Here is a 24,077-nt window from a genome sequence, read left to right as displayed (position 1 = left end):
CACAGGTCTTCAGTGCTTCCCAGCATCACTGATGAAAGAGCTGTGCCCTGCCCACCTTCAAGAACTGGGGAAACCCTGATAAGAGTTTGATAAGATAATCCACAGATAATCATTAGGGCAGGGAGAGAAAGGTCTACTGCCAGAGAGGCACTGGAAACTGAGACAGGGATGTAGCTGGGACAAGGAAGACAAAGCAGCCCTGAAAAAGCCGCAGCCAGGGCAGCAGACAGAGCAGAGTGCAGCCCGGGGTGTCAAAAGCTGCAGAGCCCGTCACACAAGCCCCAGGACAAGCCCAACGGCTCCAGATCTCACAATTGTCTAACCAGCTCTTGTCTCACACTGGCTCAGCACCCTCCCTCCAGCAAGCCCCAGGCACATGCCTGGCTTTGCTCCTGGCACCTTCCCAGTGACATGTCTTCCCAGGACACATCCCACTCCCTAAGGGCCACATCCCTGCTCTGGCAGCCACTGCCCGGGAGCATATGAGAGAAGATATATTGGCAGTGGCCAGCATTGTCTAGGGAAAAGTCATACAACACCTTATGGTTGAAAATCACAATGCAAGATCAGGCAAATAGATCTGGACAGAGGGAACTAGCCACAGGCATCTGTCAAACAGAAGTAAGGAGAGTAGAGGGGGTGTTCCCAAGCTGGGGGAGGACTGATGCTGTCTTCCTTTAATGCTCCCAAGGCTGGGATTTCCTCCAGGGAAGGTTTTGATCACCACCCTACACTATTCCTCCCTCTTATACTGTCAGGAAATACTCACTTGGATTCAAGCCCCCGTCTTTCCTGGTCACTAAAATTAGTACTGCGTTCCTAAAATAGCCTCATCTCAGCCTGACTGTCAGAAGCAGCAAAGCAAGTGCTGCCCCCAGGCCCCAAACCACCCATGGACAAGAAGACTCTCAGCAGAAATAGAAAAAGGGATCATCAGCTGTGCATAAAGGTCTCTGGGACTGCCATCACCCCTTTGTGCACAAGAGCCAGTCTGGGCACAAGTTCCCTGCAAGGATCCAGCCCAGCAGAGCAGCAGCATGGTGGTCACACCAGACAGACCCACACCAGATCCATGTCAGTCACACTGAGCAACCACAGAGACCCTACAAGGAAAGCCAGCAGCTGCATGGATGCATGGAGGACAAGGAAAAGCACACCAGGTAAAAAAAGAGCAATGCAAAGGGTTCAGAGACTGTGGGACTCCCCATAGGGCAGGTAAAAGCAAAAGGCAGCTGGAAAGGGTGGGGTGGGGAGACGTCTCTGTGCAGATGCAGCAGCAGCGGGATGAATGCAGAGGGATGGATGCTGGTCAAGAGCCGGACACAGGCTGTTTTCCGAAGGGCCTGGATAACCGCTAGAGGGAGGACAGCCGGCATTGGGCCCCGGCTCTTTGTGTGGGAGCCCAGCACATCCTTTCCTCCTGGTGCAAGGCACAGGCAGGAGCCCACCCTGCACTCCCCTGCCTGGAATCCAGCAGCAGCCAGGCTGGCAGTGGGCACCTGACTGCCCCTGTCACCCCCTCCTCACAGCCCCCCAGCTGAGGCCTCGCTGTTTGGGGCAGGGATAGAAGCAGAATTAGGTCTGACCTAGCCTGATTTGCTGAGGGGCTATTTGGAGGCCTCCAGAAGAAGGTACTTGGGTCTTGGCTCTGCTCTTGGTGTAGATCCACACATCCCCACCAGCACAAATTGCAGCTCAGCAGAGCTAAAACGGGATGATGGGCTGTGGAGACTGAATGTCCTCTCCCCCCACTAACAGAGGGTCCTCTAGGGGCTGAGGGACGCATGCAGGCAGGGGACAGAGCATGTGCATGGCACGGCACAGAGGGAAAAGCTTGTCCTGCAGCTGCCCAGGCAGTACCTTTAGTCTTCAGGGCAGTCAAATCCAGTCCGCTTCACCAGCACTAAAGTCACTTAAGCCCTTTGCACCAGTCACTGGAGCGGGACTTTCCTTGGAAAGCTGACCCTGCCATAGGGGCACACGGGTTATGCTGTGGACAGGCCATGACCACGATCTCTGCCAGGCATCAGTTATCGTGAGCTCTCCAACAGAGGCATCCCACATCTTCCCCGGCACAGGGGACCCAGCACCACAGAGCCCCCTCTGCAGCTGAAGGACTGGAATGTGGGAATCCAGCTCATCAGCTGTGTTAGCAGTCAGCAAACCGACAGTATGGAGCAGTCCCTGTGCCTTACTCGGCACTACACATCCAAATGGTGGTTTTCAGAGGGCAGATACAGGCAGAGAGATACCATAGCAAGGGGCTTGCTTACCCACGACACCACCCGGCCGTTGAAGCAGGGAAGCTTGGCATTGTCATCCGAGATCTCTTCTTTCACCACCCTGCAGAGGGGAGAGGAGGCAGTCAGAGCTGGTCCAGGATTTCAGAGGAAAATGAGACTTACCCAGGCAGGCATCTGCACCCAACAACAGGCAGCCCAGGCTTGGGAATGGAGCAGAAGAGGATCAGCAACTCCTGCCCACTGCCAGGTCACAGGTTCCTATGCTCACAGCCATGACTGGCAAGCTGGAAAGAACCCTAGGGCAGAACAGGCTCTCTGTGTGCATCCAGCTGTTTCATCCCTCAATTCACAATTTAATCAGTAAAACCAAAATTCAGGTGCATACCATGGAATCATTTAGGTTGGAAAAGACCTTGAAGATCATCCAGTCCAATCATTACCCCAGCACTACGAAGCTCACCACTAAACCATGTCCCCAAGTGCCACATCTACACATCTTTTAAATAACTTCAGGGACGGTGACTCCACCACTTCCCCGGGCAACTTGTTCGAATGCCTGACAACGCTTTTGGTGAAGAAACATTTCCTAATATCAATCTAAATCTCCCCTGGCACAACGTCAAGCCATTTCCTCTTGTCCTGTCGCTTGTTACCTGGGAAAAGAGGCTGATCCCCACCTGGCTACCATCTCCTTTCAGGTAGTTGTAGAGAGCAATAAGGTCCCACCGAGCCTCCTTTTCTCCAGGCCGAGCCCCTCAGCTGCTCCTCATTAGACTTGTGCTCCAGACCTGTCACCAGCTTCATTACCCTTTTCTGGACTCACTCCAGCCACTCATCTGTACTGTATTGTAGTGAGGGGCCCAAAACTGAACACAGGGTTAGAGGTGCAACCTCATCAGTGTGGAGCATAAGGGGACAATCACTTTCCCTGGTCCTGCTGACCGGACACACTATTGCTGACACAAGCCAGGATGCCACTGGCCTTCTTGGCCACCTGGGCACACACTGGCTCATGTTCAGCCACTATCAACCAGCACCTCCAAGTCCCTTCCCACCAGGCAGCTTTCCAGTCACACTTCCCCCAGCCTGTAGAGCAGTGTGAGGTTGTTGTGACCCAAGTGTAGGAGCAGGAACTTGGCTTTGCTGAACCTCGTACAACTGGCCGCCGATCCAGCCTGTCCAGATCTCTCTGCAGAGCCTTCCTACCATCCACCACATCAACATTCCCACCCAATTTAGTCATCTGAGAACTGGGGGTGCCCTCGATCCCCTTGTCAAGATAACTGATAAAGATATTAAACAGAACTGGCTCCAGTACTGAGCCTTGGTGAACACACTTGTGACCAGCTGACAGCTGGATGTAGCTCCATTTCCCAGCACTCTCTGGGCCCAGCCATCCAGAGTTTTTTACCCAGGGAACAGTGCACCTGTTCAAGGCCTGAGCAGCTGGTTTATCCCAGAGAATGCTATGGGAAACAGTGTCAAAGGCTTTACTAAAGTCCAGGTAGAAAACATCCACAATCTTTCCTTCATCCATTAACCATGCCACCTTGTCATAGAAAATCAGGCTGGTCAAGCAGGACCTGCCTTTCCTAAACCCATACTGGCTGAGTCTGATTGTCTGGCTGTCCTGTACTTGCCATGTGATGGCACTCATGCTGATCTGCTCCATGACCTTCCCTGGCAGTGAGGTCAGGCTGACAGGCCTGTAGTTCCCTGGATTCTCCTTCTGGCCATTCTTGTAAATGGGTGTCACATTTGCTCACTTCCAGTCAACTGGATCTCCCTGGTTGACCAGGACTCCAGGTAAAGGACTGAAAGCGACTTGGTGAGTACTTCCACCAACTCCCTCAGTACCACTGGGTGGATCCCATCTGACTCCATGGACTTGCATGTGTCTAAGTGGTGCAGCAGGCTGCCAACCATTTCCTCTTGGATGATGGGGGGGCTTAATTCTGCTCCTTATCCCTGTCTCCCAGCTCAGGGGGTTGAGTACCCTGAGAACATTTGGTCTCGCTGCTAAAGACTGAGGAGAAGAAGGTATTAAGTACCTCCGCCTTTTCCTCATCCTTTGTCACTGTTTTCCCCCCACATTCAATTAAGGATGGAGATTATCCTTAGCCCTTCTTTTGGTGCTGATGTTATTTGTAAACACATATGTATTGCCTTTTACAGCAGTAGCCAGATTAAGTTCTAGCTGGGCTTTGACCCTTCTAGATTTCTCCCTGCATAACCTCACAATATCCTTGTAGCCTTCCTGAGTTGCCTCCACCTTTTTCCAAAGGTGATATATTCTTTTTTTCCCCCTGAGTTCGAGCCAGAGCTCCCTGTTCAGCCAGGCCACTCTTCCCCACTAGCTTGTCTTTCAGCACAGGGGGAGGTCCTGCTCCTGCACCTTTAAAATTTTCTTCTTGAAGAATGTCCAGCCTTCCCTGGGCTCCTTTGCCCTTTAAGACTGCCTCTCAGGGGACTCTGTCAGCCAGCTCCCTAACCAGGCCAAAGTCTGCCCTCCGCAAGTCCAAGGCGGCAGTTCTGCTGACCCCGCCTCCTTATTTCTGTGAGAATCAAAAACTCTTATCATTTTGTGATCACTGCACAAGACAGCCTCCAGCCACCCCATCACCCACAGGTCCAGTGTGTGCCTTCCCTAGTCGGTTCCCTCACCCGCTGTGTCAGGAATTTCTTCCGCACACTCCAACAACCTCCTAGACTTTTCTGCTGTACTGTATTTCCAGCAGACACATTTCCACCAGTTCACTTATTTCTAAAGAAATACATAATTTAAACCTCTTTATAATGATCTGAAAGAATCACAACCTATGCCAGAGATTTCTAATAGATGAAAGTGAAATACATTAAACATGCTGGCTCCCAAATGTTACTGTTGTTTTTTAATTACATACATAATATTTCAACATCACTTTGAGCTTTATAGTTGTGCCACAATGTCATGTTCTTGCATTACACAAACAGCTACATTATCAAGACTTCATAGTTGAGGGAGCACTGATAACTTTTTCTCCCAACAGTAAAAAAAAAATAAAATAAAAAAAAAATTAGTTTTCTTTGGAGAGTAAATTTCTTCTTTTTATTTTAAATATCACAGGACACCTAAATACTTTTTCCACAGTGAATATGCAATCAAAACAACATATAAATTCACCAGAATTAATTAATACCATCTTTGATAAATTGAATCCAGTGGCAAAACAGACTTTATCAAGCTCATTTTCTTTTCTTCTCAATGACATTTTAAGCACTCTTATTTAATACAAAGACACATTACAAGTCATTTGTGATACTAAGTTCTGTTTCCAGGCTATATCTAAGGCAGCTTGACACATATTGTGCTTAAAAAAAAATGCAGTAACTAAATAGTAAATAAATTTTTTAGGGGGGCGGGGAAGAATCTAACAGAAAAAGAACAAATAACAATGTTACTTTGTTATTGAAACCAAGGGAAATTATGTATTAAAAAGAAATAGACTATAAGTAATTAGCAATACTCATAGGTGGCATCCCATCAACAGCTCTGAAGGGTCCCCAAGCCACTCCCCAACTCACGGAGAATCGAAGAGGATGCCAGTGTGGGACGTGGAGCTGTGGCCCATTGCCCCAGACTGCCATCAAGTCGCAGCACGTTGGGGCTCGGAGAAACAGGTACTCTGGGCTCCTGGCTGCTCTCCCTGGTGTGCCAACAGCTGCCCGAGCCGCCACTGAACACAGGACGGCAAGGCTTGCCAACACTCACAAGGCATCAGCAAAAGGCAAATGAACAGTGCTGGAAGCCCCAAACCCGGGGAGCAGGCTCGCTCCACCCTGCCAGCCCCGCTGGTTGCGCCAGTGTCACGTATGCTCGGCAAAGGGCTGTCCCACGGGGTGAGAGGCAGCACATCGCCAGGCCTTTGCTGGCAGCTGGCACTCACGATCCCTGCCCAAACTGGAGAGACAGAAAAGGGACCGGACAAAGGCTACCAGTCCCCAGAAGGCACAGATGAGGATGTCACGGTTTGAGCAATCTAATCCACTCCCAGGACGTGCGTTAATTCTTCTTGCACAGATGGAGAAGCAGGAAAAGCAGGAAAGGAGCAGTGAGGATGGATTAAAATCCTGCTGGCTTAATGCTTCTTCAGCACGTTCTGTGCCAGCCTCTGCCCAAAACCCCTGCAGCCCAGGATGAGTGTCAAACACAGGCAGTGTCCCCCCAGGACCCATCCCCTTTGGTGCCCACGTAAGCCCTTTCCAAGGCAGGCAAGTTGTCGTCTCCTCATTTCCAAGTGCACACACACGCACCCTGCCCTGGCTGCACTAGCATCCATTCATACTGTCGCCAGCAGCCTGGACCGTGTCCAATTCCTAGAGAGAACTTCAGGCAGAGCCAATTTTCAGTGCTGCATGATGACTGCTCAGGGACACAGAGCCCTGCCTGTGGGTGAAGGGACAGGGTGATATATTCACTGGGTCAAGGTGACCAACTGCTCAGCACAAATGAACTATTCCACTTTCAGCAGGGACAGAGGAAACCAACCCCAAGACCCGCCCACTCACCCTCAGCTGCAATGCTTGATAGAGAACAAGCTCCCTCTGTCCTGAGAGCTGGTCCCTCCTCACTCTTATTACCCCGTGGCTGCCCCAGACATCCCAGGGGTCAGCTCCACCCTGGAGCATTTTCTCCCTCCTTCCCCAGCCACTACATTATTTATCACTATTTATCACCCAGATGCCAGAGCATGATGGATTATATATTTAGACTCTACAGAGCAAAAACTGATAGTGCTGGAGTCAGGCACATGCCGAGCAGGAATATCTCTGCAGCACTGCTCACGTCTGTCACCCCTTGCACCATCCCAGCTATTCGTGTCCTGCATTCCTCTCCAGCCTCAGTCGGAGCTGCAGCCTTTCTCCTCCCACCTCTCACCACCCTTCCAGTCACACTTCTCACACGGACACATGGACTCGATCGCAGGTTCACAAGTCAGAAGCCACTGAGCGAGCAGCCTCTGGGGGAGCTGTGAGCAGTGCCACGTTTCTGCTCCCGCGCTTGCACGGGGAGGCAGCCAGGAGATGAAACTGTCCAGTGGATGTGCTGGCAGAGAAAACCATTCTGTGAATGTGCCGAGAAGAGCCCTCAGCTGATGGGGTCTGAGCCCAGGAATCCTGAAAGAGCAGACCCAGAAGGAATTCACAATCTCTCTGTTCTCTACAAGCCTTCCTTTTGGCTGAAGCCATCAGAGCCCAGGGAAAACATCTGCCCAAAGCTGATTGTAGAGGGACTGCTTTGAGTTTACCATCCAGTTTTGAAGGTCCCCATGTTTAAAGTCCTGCTGGGGGCTGGGCACAACATGACTGAGAATGGTGACCAGTAAAAACCCCTTCTAGGTGGAGGCAACCTGAGTCTTGCCCAGGTGAACATAGGTCCAGGCCCCTCGGTGCTGCTGCTCTGCCCAGACAATCCCCCTGTGACCCTGGTCCCATCTCCGGGGCCAGCAGACATGCCAAGGCCAAGCTGCAGGCTCAGTGCCTGGCCTGCAGGCCCAGCACTCCCCAGCACTCATCTGCCTTGAGTTTTCCAACAAAGAGACCTGCAGGAGGGACGAAGGAGGGAGGGTTACAGAGAGGCAGGCCGAGTGGGCGGATGGTTCCGCTGCCATCCCCAGCGACACGGGGCCAAGCCAGGGGGAGGAGAAGAAGGAGGAGGAGGGGACAAGGCTCGGGCTGCGCAGGAGACCAGCTTGGGTGTGTGGAGGGGGCTGCCAGGGCTGACACAAGCAGCACATCTGCTCCCATCCAGCTGGGGGAGGGGAAGGGACAGACCCAGCAACAAGGAGGGAAGTGAAGGAAACCCAGCTCCAACCCTGGCTCCATCCCTACCCTCCCACCAGCTTCTCTGTAGGAGCCGGCAGACCCTCTTCCCACGGCCTGGGAAGATGCCATGCTCCCAGCTTCCCTCCCGCTGCTGCCGGCGGGAGCAGCTGGCAGCGTGGAACACGGATGCAGAGGCGGGTGAGGGACAGGCGGGCAGACGCTGCCTTCTCCGGGGAGTTCCAGCCCGGCTCAGGAAATTAGAGGGTATTTTATATCACAGAGTCATGTCCTAGGAATGAAGGGAAGGTGGGGAACGAGAGCCTGCACAGGAGAGAAAGGAGGCCATAAACCCCAAGCCGCGGAGACGGCTGCGCTGTGTCAGACCCCGGCTGCGCAGACATTACCAGCGCAGCTGCTGTGCTCCCAGCCTCCCCGTTTCCCCTCGGTGGCCTCCAGCCCGGCTGAGGATGTGGATACAAGGGAGTTTCTAGCTTCAGCCAGCTCTGGTCTCTCCTGAGCAGGACCCACCAGCCACAGTAAGGTCCCTGCAAAGAACTCGGATGGAGTAACATGAGCCCAGCAAAAGAAGAAATCTCAGAGGCTCCTGCAGGATTTGAACCCCAGATTTGGATGCAGGCTGGAGCTCAGCAGTGATTGCTGCTTGTCTTTGGCAGTCCTGTCCCCCAGATTGCCTATCCAAGGGCTTGCAGCAAGGAGGATACTCAGAGAGAAGCAATCACAGACGTGGTACCAAATAAAAACACTTTATCTGGCAATGGGGGGGGGGGGCGGTGTCAATACAAAGAAGGGAGGTGAGGGAAGGGGACCCCTCAAGCTTATGTTGGACAGCTTGATGGCCAAGATGAAAAGCAGCCTGTTCCTAGGGAACATGCAAAGATTGAGAAGACAATTGAGCAGTGACAATGTAACACAAAAAAGATCCAAAGCTAGTAGAGCAGACGAAAGAGTAAGATGATCTTCTTTGTTCAGTTCAATTATTAAGAGGAAAGACTTTTACAAAACAGCACCATTTTTTCCAACAATGCAAGGCCCAGAAATTCAATTATAAACTTATTCTACGACAACCTCCCAAAAGTGCACAGATTAGGTTGGTCACTCCTCTGATCTTAAAAGCCCCCATCTCCTACAACCTGCAAAAGAAGAAAAAAATCCCAACCAAACAAAAAACACTCAGGAGACATTTCTACCCAATAGCACAAGCTTCAGGGATTTACCCACCAAAAATGTGATCTCATTTTCAAGACCTGTAGTACACACCCCTTAGGGCAGGGATGTTTTGCTTCCAAATGATTGTACAGATTAATAATGCTGCATAGCAAAAGGAAGCACCTTTTTGTGTTACCACCCAAATGTGAGCATCTCCTGTCTCTAGAGCAAAATTCTCACCTCTCCCGCAAGATCAAATGCTGGGGCCACAGGGATGAGCTCTGCAGCCATTTCACCAGAAGAGAAAACTGGACAGGGCAATTCTCCGAGAGAGCTGGGATTTCACATGGGAAATACTCGCCTGTTAGACTAAGCCCAGACATGATATGTGTGCTTCCCATGGGGATACAATTCCCCCAGGGGCTACAGGCCCAATCAAAGCATACACACACTGGTGACAACACGTGTATTGGCGAGACCTTGGGCTTTGCAGGCAAACAGCATGCACCAAACAGGATTAGAGTATTTGAGCTGTCTGTCTCCATAAGCCAGGGCATTCTTGGGGTCCTCCTCACTGTATTTAAACCTTCTGTGCGAGGAGGAGGAGGAGTACAAATTACACAGTGCACTGGGGTGAAAAGGGCTCTCTGAGCATAAACAGACTGTCACTCTCCCATTTAATTTGCCTCCCAAGCCCCCAGACAGGGTATTCCCCACTGCTCCTCTATGCTGTAGCACAGGTAAATAGGGAAACACGGATTTGTAGATGGTTTAGCTCTGTCAGAGCCTCCCCCTCAGAGGAACTGCTGTCCTCCTGTCTGTCCCTGCACCCCGTGTGAAGATGAGCTCCCTTGTAGCACAGTGTTTACCTGTGCTTAAGGTAAACACTTAAGAAGCTTAAGAATCAAGAAACACAAACCAGCTGTTAGCAGCTGTCCTGCTACCACAGCAGTAACATAGCTCTGCATTCAAGCAGGAAAGACCACCCCTGCTCTCCTGACAAATCAAGGGAGCATCACAAGTAGTCCTTGGGGAATAGGTCATCCCATTTCAAGCTACTAACTACTCTCCTCAAGAGTGGGCACATCATGCTCATAAGCATAAGAGCAGCCTTTTTTATTTTCAGAGAATGGTTTGGGTTGGAAGGGACCTTAAAGATCACCTAGTTCCAATCCCCCTGCCATGGGCCTGCCATGCCCTCAACCACGCTCACCTCTGCTGCCCCACAGCTTGCTGTGCTTTCTCTCCATGGTCAGCCAGGCAGAGGCTGAACAGACATCCAAGACTGAACAGACATCCAAGATGCCAACTGTTTTCCCTGAGAACCCCTCATCAACACATTTGCAATCACTCCACTGGACATTGACCAGGACAACCAGAGCCCCCCAGCCCAGGCGATGCTTGGCTCCAGCTGGACCTGTGCTCAGTCCTACCAGTGTCACTGGGTGGGAGATGACAGAGGACAGACCTCCTGTTCACCTAGTCCAAAGACTGGCATTTAGGAAGGAGCCACTCAGCCTCAGAGGCCTGCCAAGGAGCAGCACTTATCAAAGCAAAGCTACAGACTGATTTCCCAGTGAGCCCAGAGCCCTGGCGGCCCCTCCTGCCTTGATCTCTGAGTGACCATCTGGCTGCAGCCTTGCTCTGCAAACAAGCCCAACAGGCCTGTCCTCCACCGGGAGGAGGAAGCTGCACAGGACTGCAGGAGGCACCTCCATGCTAATTAATCCTGCCCTGCCCAAGCAATGCTTCCAACCTCCAAAAGGACATTTACAGACATCATCAAAGGCAGCATTCTCGAGGGCCCCCCCCCCAAGGTTCAGTGACACTTTCAGTCTCTTTGAATTGGAAATCAGGACAAACGGGAACTTCCAGCAGAAGCCTGGCCAGGCTCTTCACCCTGGTAGCTCAATTCCAGCTCCTCAATAACTCTAAGAGCTTGCATAGCTCAACACAAGGATACAAGACAAGTGCAGGGACTCACTGTGAGAAAGAAAGATTTGAGGTTAAACATCTGCAGAAATGACCTTAATGGAATGGAGACAGTTCCACAGATATAATAACAGTGACCAAAAGCTGGGCTTTTATTCAAGGTGAGAGAGGCAACAGACCCAAAGAGGCCCCAGCCAGAGACAGGGTAAAATTCTGATGTGGTTGCTGTGGTTCACACTACTGTTGGGAGACAGCAAGCACACCGGAGGAAGGAGGCTTGGTCTGCTATGACACTTAGCTCCATCTGGACACAGACAGCAGGAAGAGCCCACAAGGCAGAGCTGCAACATGGCAGCTCCCGTTGACAGAGAGAAAGGGAGAGAGGTGGAAAAAGTGTAGAGGTGGGCAAAGGGTTTATCTGGCTACTGCTGGTAACACAACGCAAAAGACACAACACTAACATATCAAGGAGCTTGTGGATGAGGTGTTCAGGCTCCAAAGGGAACACTTTGCAACTCTCAACAAGTGAGAAGTCACACACCCCTTTCTAGGCTGGCTAGAAAAGCAACAGCTTCCCTTGCAACGTTCAGGGACTTCATGCTGGTTAAGACTGCAGTGAGGAGCTGTAAAGGGCTCCAGGGGCTGCTGGGGGGACAGTGTGAAGTTTGCACATACACAGCAGTCTAGGGAGAGCGCCATGGTGTCCGTGAAGGCTCTGCATGCACCATGAGGAATGCAGGACCAGGCCTTCCTTTTCTGGCCCTCAGTTGAGGGACACCAAGTCAGTCCTGCTTTTTCTTAACAGCAAGTGAGGCTCCTGCCAAGAAAGCGCTGCTGCTGTGGAATGTGCTGGGCCAGCAGTACAGCTCATTCCTGGAAAAGCATCAACTCAGCGGGAGAGCAAGGAGAGGAGAAGAGGGGAAAACGGGAAGAGGGGGATGGTGGGAAACAAACTCTGAAAGCTTGGACTTCCACACCTGGGGAATCAGGGAGCTGCCACAGAGCAGGCTGCTCGCCAGCACCCCCTTGTCCTGGGCTGCCAGCCCCGCCCAGCACCAGCCCTCTGCTCTGGGAGCAACTTTCTGCCAGCCAGACACCTCCAGAGCAGGTCTGGGACTGCACAAACCAAGGCAGATGACTGTAGGAACGAGAAGCAAGGTTCATCTCCCCCCCCCATGTTAACAATTAATTTGCATTTAATAACAGATCTCCACGAGGAGATGACAAAGCAGCCTCCACGTGTGTCCTGCCCTCAAGACACTGACCAGCTCACATTACTCTCTCCTCGAACAAACAGTTTTGCAAGAGTCTCCCAAGGAAACCAGCTTAACCTCCTAGCCAGTGGGAAGGGGCCTTGAAGCATGACAAGCTGTAGATGACTGCACCTACTCTGTGCATCCAGTTCAGCTGCCATCAGCAACATCTCTGCTAACTGGATCTGTAAGACATACAGAGAACCCCTATAAAACCAACAGGGAGTTAATAAATCTCACAACTAAGTTTTACCACAAAACATTTGCCAAAGACAATGAGAAGGACTCACGCAAAGAAGAGCCTTTCAGAGTCACAACAGCTGCATGATGGCAAAGAAAGAACTCTGTTCCTGATCCCAAGTCATTGCAGCACTCTGAGAAATGGGCAAACAGCAGTACTGCATCCCTCTGGTTCTAAAATGCAGGAGGCAGCAGAGAATATGAGGGGTCTGAACACTCAGAGGAATCATTTCTGACCATCACCAGGACAGGGACACATGTTCTTTTTCTTCCTCACCTGATTTTGATGGTGTCATGCAGGAGATGGTACAAAAAATTCCCTGTACAGAGACAGCAAATAGAGCACATTTTAGTAGCCTTTTATATACTTCAGTGATTTCACTAACACCAGTCATATTCACCAAACTCCGTTCAAGACACAGGGCCAAACTCTCGAATACAATGAGTAATGTCCTACCAAGCAGCCTTTACCAGGCCAGCCAGGCTTGCCCTCCAGCCAGCAACCCAGCAAACAAGCAAATACTGCTCAAGTGCTGGAAGAGACAAGAGGGATGCTCCAGTCCTAACCAAACCAAGCATGTGCTGCCACGTAACTTACTCCACTGGAGGTTCAGAAGGCAGATGGGAGCCATAAAGTAGGACCCAATCAATTACTGTAAATTTAAAGTCTGTGTGAGGTGCCACGTACAGACTTCAGACCAGATGCTATCAGGCAGAATTCACCTCTACACCAGGAATCAGCATCCTTTTCAACAAGAGGGTAAGTTTCCCACAACTTGGAAGAGGATAGTGCTTTGGATCACTGCAGCACCAGGTCCAACTCAAAGTTGCTGCTTTTCTTTGGCATTGTGAACTCCTGGGCCTGACCCTGTCACATACCATTCAAAACCTTCCACCTGCTGTCTCTGACAACTGCACAGTAACAGTCAGTGACCTTCAGAAGTTACCATCACACACAACATGAAATGTTCCTCTTGTGGAAGGTCCCAAAGCCACAGCAGCCAACTCCCAGGTCCTTCAAGGATAGAGGACTACAGTGGAAGGCAGCACAACCTGTCTGCAGTCTGTAAATACCCCATGAGCTTAGTAACCGTGTTGAACTGGTCATTGTACACATTAACTGTTCCCATGGGCAGCCCAGAAAGGCTCATCACACATTATTACTGCAATAGGGACATTTCCCATGTCTGTGGATCTGCTGGTAAGCCAAGTTACAAGACCACCCTGATTTTGAGCTTCCTAGTTATCTGCGATACTGACATGAAATTCTCATGAACCATCTCTCCTTTAGTCATATGTAAAGTCACTATGAACACTTAGTGCCAGCACCATGTGTTGACCACCCAGGAGCTCACCTGGTCCCTACAGACGACATGGCCAGACACAGTCCCCACCTCAAATCTACACACCTCTCTACATGGGAAAGCATGAGTGCCATACAGCTTCCTACCAGAGCACAGATACCAACTGTACCAAAAGTAACATCCTGAAGGCACCACTTAAACACAGATTTTTAAAGTGGTGTCTCACACTGGCAGCATCAGCACATTCAAGAAGGCTGCTGCAGTGGCCTCCTGGGTTTCTGCACAGGGGATTCAGCAGCACAGGCACATGCTGCACGAGTCTGATCCAGCTCTAACACATCAGACTCAACCTGCACATCCTGTAGAGATGTTACACACCTCTGCATTAAGCCAGAACTGCCCCAAGGAAACCCACAGCTTACCCTAAACTGAAGCAGACACTGACATCCTCAAAACCCCCTGCCACTTCCAGGATGCCTAGACAAGGAATAATCCTAAAACGTTTCCCAAACTAACCATTTGGCCACGGCCAAACCAAAAACTTTTACTCTGAAAGAAAAATCCATCTCACAGGAGCCCCTTCAGTACCTAAAGGTGCATTTACCAGCGCTGGGTCTAAGGGAAGTCCCCCATAATGGACTCAGGTCTGCAGCCAGATCCGTGAAAATCCACCCTTCTCACAGCCACAAAAGCCAGCAAGAAAAATTCAAATTAACACAATGTAATGGCAAGACTTCATGCATTAAGGCCCTATATGGACTTCCAGTATAGCACAGCCCCAGCTAGGCCCACAGGCAAGTCTCTGTGTGAATGGCACTAACATACTGGTTGAGCCAGGCAGGGCTGAATGAACTGGGACAGCTGGTTAGCCATATGCAAACACAAGTATGGAGTTTGCATATCCATCACAGCTTCTGGAAAAAGCTTCAGTTTAAGAAGCTGCTGTGCCCTGAGGCCAACCAGGCAACAGCCATCGGCACTGCAGCCCTTCTCCCTGCCCTGCTGATGGTGTCAGGCCACCAAGCCAGGGTTGTCACACACTGCTGATACTGCTCTGGCTGTCAACAATGGCAGAACAGCACAGTGCAACGTACAGGGGACAGACAACCTATTTGCTCACAGATGATGAGACACAAAAGGACCATGAGGAGGCCAGAGCCATGTTGAGGGAAAGAGCTGAAGCCCAGGAATGGGCAGGCTGAAGTGCTAGCACCAGCTTCCCCACTATGATAATCCATGCAGAGCCAGAGTTCCCAAAACACAGACCCCTCTGGCAGACCCTCGGTGTGTCCCCAGAACCAGCCTGTATATGGCAGGAGCTGCCAGCCATCAGAAAACAAGAAAAATTCCATGAACTCTGTTACCTAGACCCTGGATTCCCAGCCTATCACAGAGACAGCTGCCAGCGATCAGAGGGGCCACGTAGCAAATAAATTCCTCTCCAAACCCTAGGGGCAGGTCAAAGAACAGCAGAAGAAAGACCTTCCCACACAGCAGCCAGTGCTAGCTCTCCCAGAAACAGATCTCTGCTCTAAGTCATGAGAGGAAGCCTTTCCCACTTCAGCTCCCGTCTTCAGCCAGGACCAGAAGGACAGACTCCCACTGCAGTAATTCAGTCACCGCTCACTGTCTCTTCTTTTCCTCCAGCTCTCACACAATAGCGAATTTTAGCCAACGAGACACACAGACAGATGCCCCAGTGAAGGGATAACCAACACAAAGGATTTAGTGGAGCAGGGTACCCAAATGCTGCTTCTGCTGCCTTCCGTGGCTAGCTGTGCCTGGAAAAACAACGCCTCTGGCATGTCGCCTTTAATAAATAACTGATACAACAACAACAGCAGTCCCAACCCTCCACCTCGATACAGGATTACACGGCACAGGAAGGTCAGCACCAGCCATCTCTGCCTGCCAAAACCTCCAGAGAGTTCCAGCCCATTCCTGGATAGATTTAATATTAGCGCTACAACAGTAACAACACAGCGGATGGAAACAAGTGAAACCAAGAGCTTCAGGGGCTCAGGGAGATACTAATGCTTCAGCTCTGCAAGCTAATGCAGTCCTTGGAGACAGTGATATTCACAGCCCAAGAGTTCACACACTCTCCTAAGGCCACCATGGCATTATACAGATAAGCACACGGACAAAGCAGACAAAGTCACAGAGATTAGACTAATTCCCAGATTTGTACCTTATTTCAACGCCTTCCAAAAAGCCTTCACAAAAGGATCTGGTCCAAAAATTTCCAACGGCAGCCACCAGCAGGATTAAGTTTTATTTAACTTGCCAGCTGCTGCCTAACAAGCCAACACCAGGGGACAAACAGTAACACAGCCACGTGGTGCCACATCCCCCTTCTGGAAAACAACCATCCATCCAGCACAGGTCAGAAGGGCAGGCTCTGAATAACAAACAAGGGATGGAGAGAGGAGGAAATCAATAGGAAACACCAAAAACACACAGCCCGGGCTGCTGCATCATCAGATGTGCAGCACGATGCAAAGTTGGTGTGACATGAAGGCAATTTCCTGCAGGTACAGTCTCTGCTGTGTTCTGCAAGCCCAGCTCCCCTTCACGGGCTTTCACACAGATCAAATGTCCTAAACCACAATACTGTTCTATCTGTTTGGATGCAGTCAAGGGTGGAGGAGTAGCAATTCATTACAGCAGATATCCTCAGCTCAGAACAGTTCAGCAACTGCCATGCAGACATGCAAGAGCCTTCCCACCACTTTTAAGTACTTTGAGCTCAAAAAGGACTTGAGGAATTTCAACTATGCTCCCTACACCTCTACCTACACAGCATCAAGTCTAGGTGGAGGGCCTGATGCCCACCCTGAGAGAGGATCAAAACCAAACCCTTATCTGCAGCAGAAAAGCTGTGGGGGAAACCAGATTTTCTTTGCCTATACTCACAGCACCCTTCTTCCCTGAGCATCCCCGAACGCATGGTAGTGGGTGGCTGCCTCCACCTTCAAGAGTTCAGGCTGCAGACCCAGAAATCTCTGCCTGCTGGGAGACCAAGTGGGGAAATCAGAGGAGGAGGAGGAGGTCAGGAGCATGCTGGAGAAAGAAGAGGGTCTTACTGAAGGCTCAGAGCTCCAAGCAGATCAACCTTGGCCTCACGGACCATCTGTCTCCATCCCTGCACCACAGTCAGGGTGCACTGATTTACTTCACAGCAATTTCTGAGACATAGAGGTAGGCTTTTGCTCTGTGCTGGAATTTGGAAGCCCAGAGTCCTCCAGATGATTTCAAAACACTGAACTGCATCAAAACAGCTGAATTCTCATGGTTGAGCAAAGGCTTTTAGACCTTTCTTTTTTTTTTTTCCCAAGATGACAAAAGATGCTTAAAATTAAGAAACATTCCCATCAAAAACATAACTGAAAACAATACCTCTCCAAGAAAATGCTGGCTTCAACATAACACCATATTTTGGGAGAAAACACATTCAGTCAAAAAAAAATTCTGACCAGCTCTGGCTGCAAACAAGTTCAAATAGCTGTTGTAAAGCTTCATTGTTTGCATAGTACAGACAAAGCCTTAGGGAAATTGGTCTGCAGCCCGATTTGGCTAACTTGGCTTTCCAAATGCCACCCCTGGGCAAAGAAACCAGGCTATGACTGCCATCCACTGTGGCCTTAGGAGCACAGCTCCAACCACAACTGAGAAAGCCGGACACCTACAGAGTCAGAACTAGCTGGGTCTGAACAGCAGGACACACACTGCCAGGCACAGACAATACAACCCAGGGAAGCAGGGAATACTGTCAACTAGCCCTCTCCATCTGCACCTCAGCCCTAGTGCTGCTGTGGCCACCACCACCACTGCCACAATACTTTGGAACAGCCTCCAGCAGCAGCTCCAGCGAGGATCAGCTTCAGTGTCCATGGGCCACCCCCAGCACAGGCAGCATTACAGGAACTCCCCACCACAAGCACAGACAGTGGTTAGCAGTTCCCTGCCAAATCCTCAGCAGCCCAGGAGAGGACAGGCTGCAGTCACCTACATGTAAAATATCTGAAATAAGTGCTGGTGGACCCTTGCTAACCAGGGCAGCACACCTCACAGGAACAGGCAGGGAAACATGCTTCCTCTGGAGCAGGGAGCACAACATATGGAGTGCTGTGGCCTGTCACATGGAAAATGCTGCCCTCCACACAGAAGGACGGGGACTGACCACAAGCTGGAGAAAAGTGGCCACCTTTCAGCAGGGCTGATGCTGTCTCTCAGACCACTACAAAAGACATAAGCATATAAGGGAGTTTTATAGGCCCTTTCACTCTCAGACCTCTTGCCAATCTCTCCCAGCATGCAATCCATGCTGACATGGAGGCAGTCCCCACCAGGGACAAGCAAAGGTCTTCTGCAGACAGCAAAAGTTTCCAATTTAAAATTAAAAATAAATTTTAAAAAAAGTTTCCAAAAATCAAAATAAAACAACTCCCCCAACTCACACTCAAAGAGCTGGCAGGAAAGGCAGGGGCACCACGCCAGCCCTTACCATTGCTTAGGGACTGACACTGCTTATTAAATCTAGGATCCCTTCCCCAGCTCCCAACACTTCCAGCCAGAAGGACAGTCACCACTGGCATCAATTTCAAAAAGACCTTGCAATAAAAATAAATCACTCGGGCTTTCAGTGAGCGTCAAAGCACTTCCCCATGCACATGTGCAGGGGATGAGGTCGCCAAATACCAATGGCATCTGACCCCTGCACTGGGAATTCCAGAAGCGCCCGCTTTGTTCTGCCTTCAGAGCGTTGCCCTAATCACTGCCTCATACCAGGCTTTGGAGAGCAGGTGATAATTAAGCAGGTCTGGATAAGATACTGGGCTAGTGATTAGTTGGATACCAATTTTCACTTCACAGCTGAGGCCAAGGAATCACTCACCACAGCTCTGAAGTTAAAACTGGAATCGAGACCTGCAAGAGAGAAACCAGCAGTGGAAGGAGGAGCAGCACCATCCCACCACTGTACCTTGGATCACTGGTGTCCTCCCAGCAATGCAGAACCAGTAGGATGGGGAGGGAAGGATGGTCCCCTTGCAGGACAACATGGCCTTTCTGCTCTCTGGTCTAGAAGACAGGAGGTGGTCTAGTGGAGATAAGCAAAATGATCACCCAGGTGCTTTCTCCACATGCAGAAATTTAAACTTTCAGGCATTCCAGAATTTAAGGAAAGATGAGATGGAACTTCAGACCAGGTGCTAAGGATTTACCTGGACACAGAAACTGCACCCATTTAACTGAAACTGCTTTGAAAAGTTTAGTTTAAACTTCAGTGTGCCCCTGTGGGAACACCTTTCCACTGACAGAAAATGAGCAACAAAATAAGTCAAAAAAAAGCACATTTCAACTGATTTAAGAATATCCTCACAGTTGTACCAGCCACCTGGACAAATGAAGAGCCAAACCTGTAGTTCAGCTGGGGTGAACACGCACACTATCTGGCTGGTGAGAAGGTCCATGCTGCCCAGAGGCAGGTGTATTTCTCATGATGGACTTGAGCAGGAGATAACACTTTACACATGACTGAAGCCCATGTCCCAGCAAACTACAAACTACCACAGTCCATCAGCATGGTTATTCCCTTCCCAACTGCAGAGGTGCCCAGAAGAATTTAAGTCCTGTTCTTGCAGCACCTCTATGGAACTGAGGGCTCTGTCATGGTAAGCTCTGGACAAGTGTTTATGCAAGAAGCTCCCAGTGTCAATCGGACAAGACAAGGCACAGTTGGAAATTCCATCTTACAGATTAGAAAAAAAAAAAAGACAGAAATTAAAAAGTCTGTTCTAGACCCCATGAGAAACCTGCAGGTGGTTTGATGGAGAATATGGATCTCACAAGTGGTGACAGCACTGCACTGATCTAAGGTGCTCTCCTGATGACCAGCACATACCTCTTACCTGTAAAATGTTTCATAAAAAGACTGAAGATGTAGGAAAAAACCTTCCTTCTCTAATGAGAACAAGGCTAGCAGGCCGAGGGTAGTTCCACACTTCATGGTGAGACACATCCACACAAAGCATCTCAGGTCCAAGAAGAGCGCACCACATCTCTGCACTGCCACACTTGCTCCATCCATTGGCTGATCTCCACATGCCTCCAGTTCTGGGACTACCAAAACACAAAGCCCAAGAAGGGTACAAATATCTGCACCTTGCTATGTGCAGCTGTAGCCCACTGCACACTGGCTAAACCAGGTAATGAAACACTGCGGACTTCCTGCTGCTCACAATTCCTCTCCCCAGGACCAGGTGCATGGAATCTTCTTATTTCTCCTTGTTCCCCCCCAGAGGGGACACCACTCTGGGGTCTTCTTAATTTGAAGCCCAGCACTAACTGATAACTTCAGAGCCACCCAAGGGAGCCTCAGTTCACATTTTCAAGGAGATGTAAACACTGAAGTTGCTCCATCACCGTGTGATTCTCAGAGCAAACAAATATTAACAAGATAAACAAAAGAATGAAAAATCCCACACACCAAGACTGTGGCTGTAATATTGCCTTGGGGATGAGCTGAAGGGAACGCCAAGCTGAAGATCCACAGCCTGGAAAAAGGAGGAAGAAGGAGAAACAGATTCAGATTGGGAAACAAGGGTGAGGTAAACACTGGACCATGTCTTGCTCCAGCTGGCCCTGGAAGGTGAGATGCCTCCATTCCCAACAACAGATGAGAGGAGAACTTAGTTTTATGCCACACGGATCCTGCAAAAGGTTCAATTACTGATGAAAAGAAGAGCCATGAGATCTGCAGGCATCCTCCTCATTGATCAGCTACCCTAAGGTCATCCACCTGAACACTCATGAAGGGGCTTTGCCCTGGGTTCTACTTCTGGACACTGCCCAGCTGACAGATACCAGCCCAGGCCAGAATCTGCCAGCACAAGCCAGGCATAGGGCATCCTGAGGGATGGGGCTGAGAGGAACACACACGTGAGAGTGAAACACTCTTCTCTGTCACACAGCTTCTGAATGCAGCCATTGTTAATCTCCTGGTTTTCACTAATTGCCCATGCATTTACAGTCAAGCAACTGAGGTGCCTCCTGCCCTTCTGTCCCTGCAGACCCATGGTTTGCTTTCTCATAGACATCAATTACCGGGGATCATGAAATTTTTTGGTTAGACTCAATGATCTTAAAGATCTTTTCAAACCAAAATGATTCTATGATTCTATTTCGAGTGGTGCCTGGGGCTTCAGGGCTTCTCAGAGACAAGGCTGCAGCTGGACTGCTCTGGTTGTTCCCACCATGCTCCAGCCAACCACCAGCACATTCTTCAGTTCTCTGGAAAGGAGCAGAGACAGCTTTCCTGATGAAGCATCCATGGTGACACCATGAGAGGCTTTCACCAGGCCCTGCACGTGCTGCTCCAACTGCACAACTCATCGCACAGGACTTCTCCAAGGAACAGATTGCCCACACACAGCCCCCAACCCCTCTCAGCTGCACCTTCCCTTCCAGAGAGGTTCACTCTTCCGAAACAAATCAGCTGAACAAGTCCCAACAAAAATCTGATCCCATGCATTTCCAACAAGTAAACTCGCTGTGTCTTCCTGAGTGATTTTCCCCTTTCCCTGCTATCATCCACACGAACTCCCTATGCTGTTTTATCATTGAGTTTTGTTAATCTACCATCTGCCTCCTCTTGTGGAGCCTTAAAGAAACAGAAGATGATGAAAAAGCACAGCACAGAACTTTGCTGCCACCAGACCCCTCTTCCCAATGTGAGACGCTGCTATTTATTACTAAACTTTGTTTATAGTTACGCAGACACTCTCCCACCCACATGGCAATGTTTCATTCAAGACAAGTTTGAATTCACTTCAAGAACAACATTTCAAAGGATCCCAAAGCATTTGTTTACAAACAGCATGCATGGAGAATTCGCTTCTCCCACCAATGAACAGGGTCTCCTCCAAGATGGGGAGAGGCAGCTGTTTCATAGCACCCAATGCTACTCAACAGCTGAGGGACAGGAAACGATCCACAGACAACTGATACTGCTGAGAAAATTTATGGAAAATGAGGGCTGGAGACTTCTATTTGCCAGGAGAGAATGGGGAAGCTTCTGAGGACTAAAGCTCTCCAGTGGGTCAGGAGGAATTTAGGGAGGCAAAGAGTCCCAGACTGTGGTCAAAGGAGTGACTCCAAATTTCAAGCCTCATCTGAAAGTTGGCACCTCTCAAACTAACGGGAACCTGGGCATTAGGATAATTTGGCTGAGGAGGGGAGAGCACCCCCTGCTGAGGCAGCCACACCGATCTCATCCAAGCCCCAAACAGGCCCAGCCCTGTTCAATGTGGGGTATGAGCCAAAATCACAGCCTAGGGAGGTATTTGGTGCAGGGAGAAGACATGGGGAAGACTATAAAACTGAAAACACTTTGTAGTCCCAGCTCCATACACAAGACCTACTGTAAACACTAAATCTTCAGAGGGGAGAAAAAAATTCAGAGGATGGAGGATCATGCAACTCCTTCAAATACCAAAGTGCTAGGAATGGTAAAGGGTCACACATTGTGGAAGACAAGAGAAGCTACATTTTTAAGATGGAAACAGAGTCCTGAAAAAGGCTAGAGGAGAGTCAGATGTATGAAGACTCTGGACAAAAGGGAGACAAAGGGTCTTACAGAGAGCTGGCTTCATGTGGTAATTGTTCCCCAGAACAGTCACCAGCTTTACACAGATAGGAAAGAACAGGGGCTCCCCAGAAGATCAGTCAGTACAACATCCAAACAAGGGACAGAACATATCTCCTCACCTCCAAACAGCCAACCATGATGGGAGGAACCAAAGGGTATCACAGAAGAAGTAATGAAAATACCAGTGTTGGAAGAGAGCTGCCCTGCAGGAGATGGGATGAAAGGCAGGTTGCACCCCTCTTCCATCCAGATCCATCCCAGAGATCTAGCCCAGGACATCTCATCTTGAGGATGGGACATGTATGTGGGCACAGTGGGTCTTGTACACACCCCTGGCTCAGAGATGGGCAGCACATGGAAAGCTCTCCTTCTCCATGGAGGCAGGAGAGGAGAAAGCTCATCCCCTCTACCCATTCTTCCCAGAGATGAGATGCAGAGGACAAAGCTGCCAAAATGGATGTCCTTCCCCAAAATGGATGGTAGGAGAACAAAACTGTCCCCAAATACACTTCTTTGGGAGGGCTGATGGAGGCAGGACTGCCCCCACGCCCCTCTGGCAGAGGGAACAAGGGGCACCCTCCCCAGGCAGGCACAGTGGGAGATGCCCAGGCTCTTTAGGTGGGGAATAACAATCCCGAGGAGGACACAAGGGGGGGACACCACCCTTAGACACTCCCAAGATGGGAGATGCCCTCTCGGTCAAGGTGTTGGCCAAACATCCTGAGCACGTAGAGGGGGCAACCCTCAGATGGGGGGCAGTGGTCTCCTCCAAGGTGTCTCTGCAGCCCCAGAGAAGGGGGATACCCCAGCTCCCTCACAGGGGAGTTACCAGGGGGCAACTTCCCCAGAGCTGATGAGGGCAGTGAAGATGGAGGGCTGTACCCGGAGGCAGCAGTCAGGGACCACCAGCCCCAGAGAATGTGCACGGGGGGGTATCACCACCAGCTTCTCCCAGGCGAGGTACGGGGGGCGCACGGAGGGTGTGTCCCCCGCAGATCGAACCCAAGGGGGACACCATCCCCACCCGCTCCACGGCAAGGCAGTGGGGATGGGGGATGGATGCGGGTCCCCCTCCCCACGCCGGGCACCACTCGGACCGCCAGTCCCTCAGGTCACCTCCCTACCCCGGGGGTCCCGGCCCCGCCGTCCCGGAGGGGGGAGCTGGCCCCGGCCCCAGCCCCGAGAGGGGCGGGTGTCCCCCCGCCGCCCCCTGGGGAGGCCCACGGGGCCCGGGCTCCACGCGTGGCCCCGGGGGACCGGAGACCGGGCCCGCGCTCACCCAAAGTCGTCGTCCATGGACTTGAAGTAGAACTTGTAGTTGGGGCGGTTGAGGAGGCCCTTGAAGTCGCCGAGGGTGACGCGCTCGGCCGGGATCGGCAGCTTCACCAGGTACGGCGTCTCCTGCTCGTCCAGGTGGTAAATGATCTTCGTCTCGGCCGCCGCCATGGCGCCCCTGCCCGGCCGCCAGGCCCCCGCCCGCGCC

The 24,077-nt window shown here is 50.8% G+C and overlaps 1 protein-coding gene across 3 annotated transcripts in view; it reads right to left on the bottom strand.

Moving 5' to 3' along the window:
- DVL3 (dishevelled segment polarity protein 3) overlaps positions 1–24,071 on the bottom strand; it is a 34,039-nt gene extending 9,968 nt beyond the window's left edge. For 2 of the 3 annotated variants that reach the window (XM_027647375.1, XM_027647376.1), the window contains exons 1-2: positions 23,874–24,071; positions 2,274–2,343 (exon numbers count right to left, since the gene is read on the bottom strand). In XM_027647375.1, the coding sequence (XP_027503176.1) occupies positions 2,274–2,343; positions 23,874–24,040 (237 nt within the window). In that variant the 5' untranslated portion in view covers positions 24,041–24,071. Of the gene's footprint in view, positions 1–1,860; positions 1,950–2,273; positions 2,344–23,873 lie in introns of those variants that run through there. The other variant, XM_027647377.1, reaches the window with a different exon arrangement.
- Between the last annotated feature and the right edge of the window lie 6 nt (positions 24,072–24,077).

Source organism: Corapipo altera, unplaced genomic scaffold (assembly GCF_003945725.1).
Source record: "Corapipo altera isolate COAL_440 unplaced genomic scaffold, ASM394572v1 113, whole genome shotgun sequence".
Classification (NCBI taxonomy): Eukaryota; Metazoa; Chordata; class Aves; order Passeriformes; family Pipridae; genus Corapipo; species Corapipo altera.
This window is presented reverse-complemented; position numbering and strand designations above follow the sequence as displayed.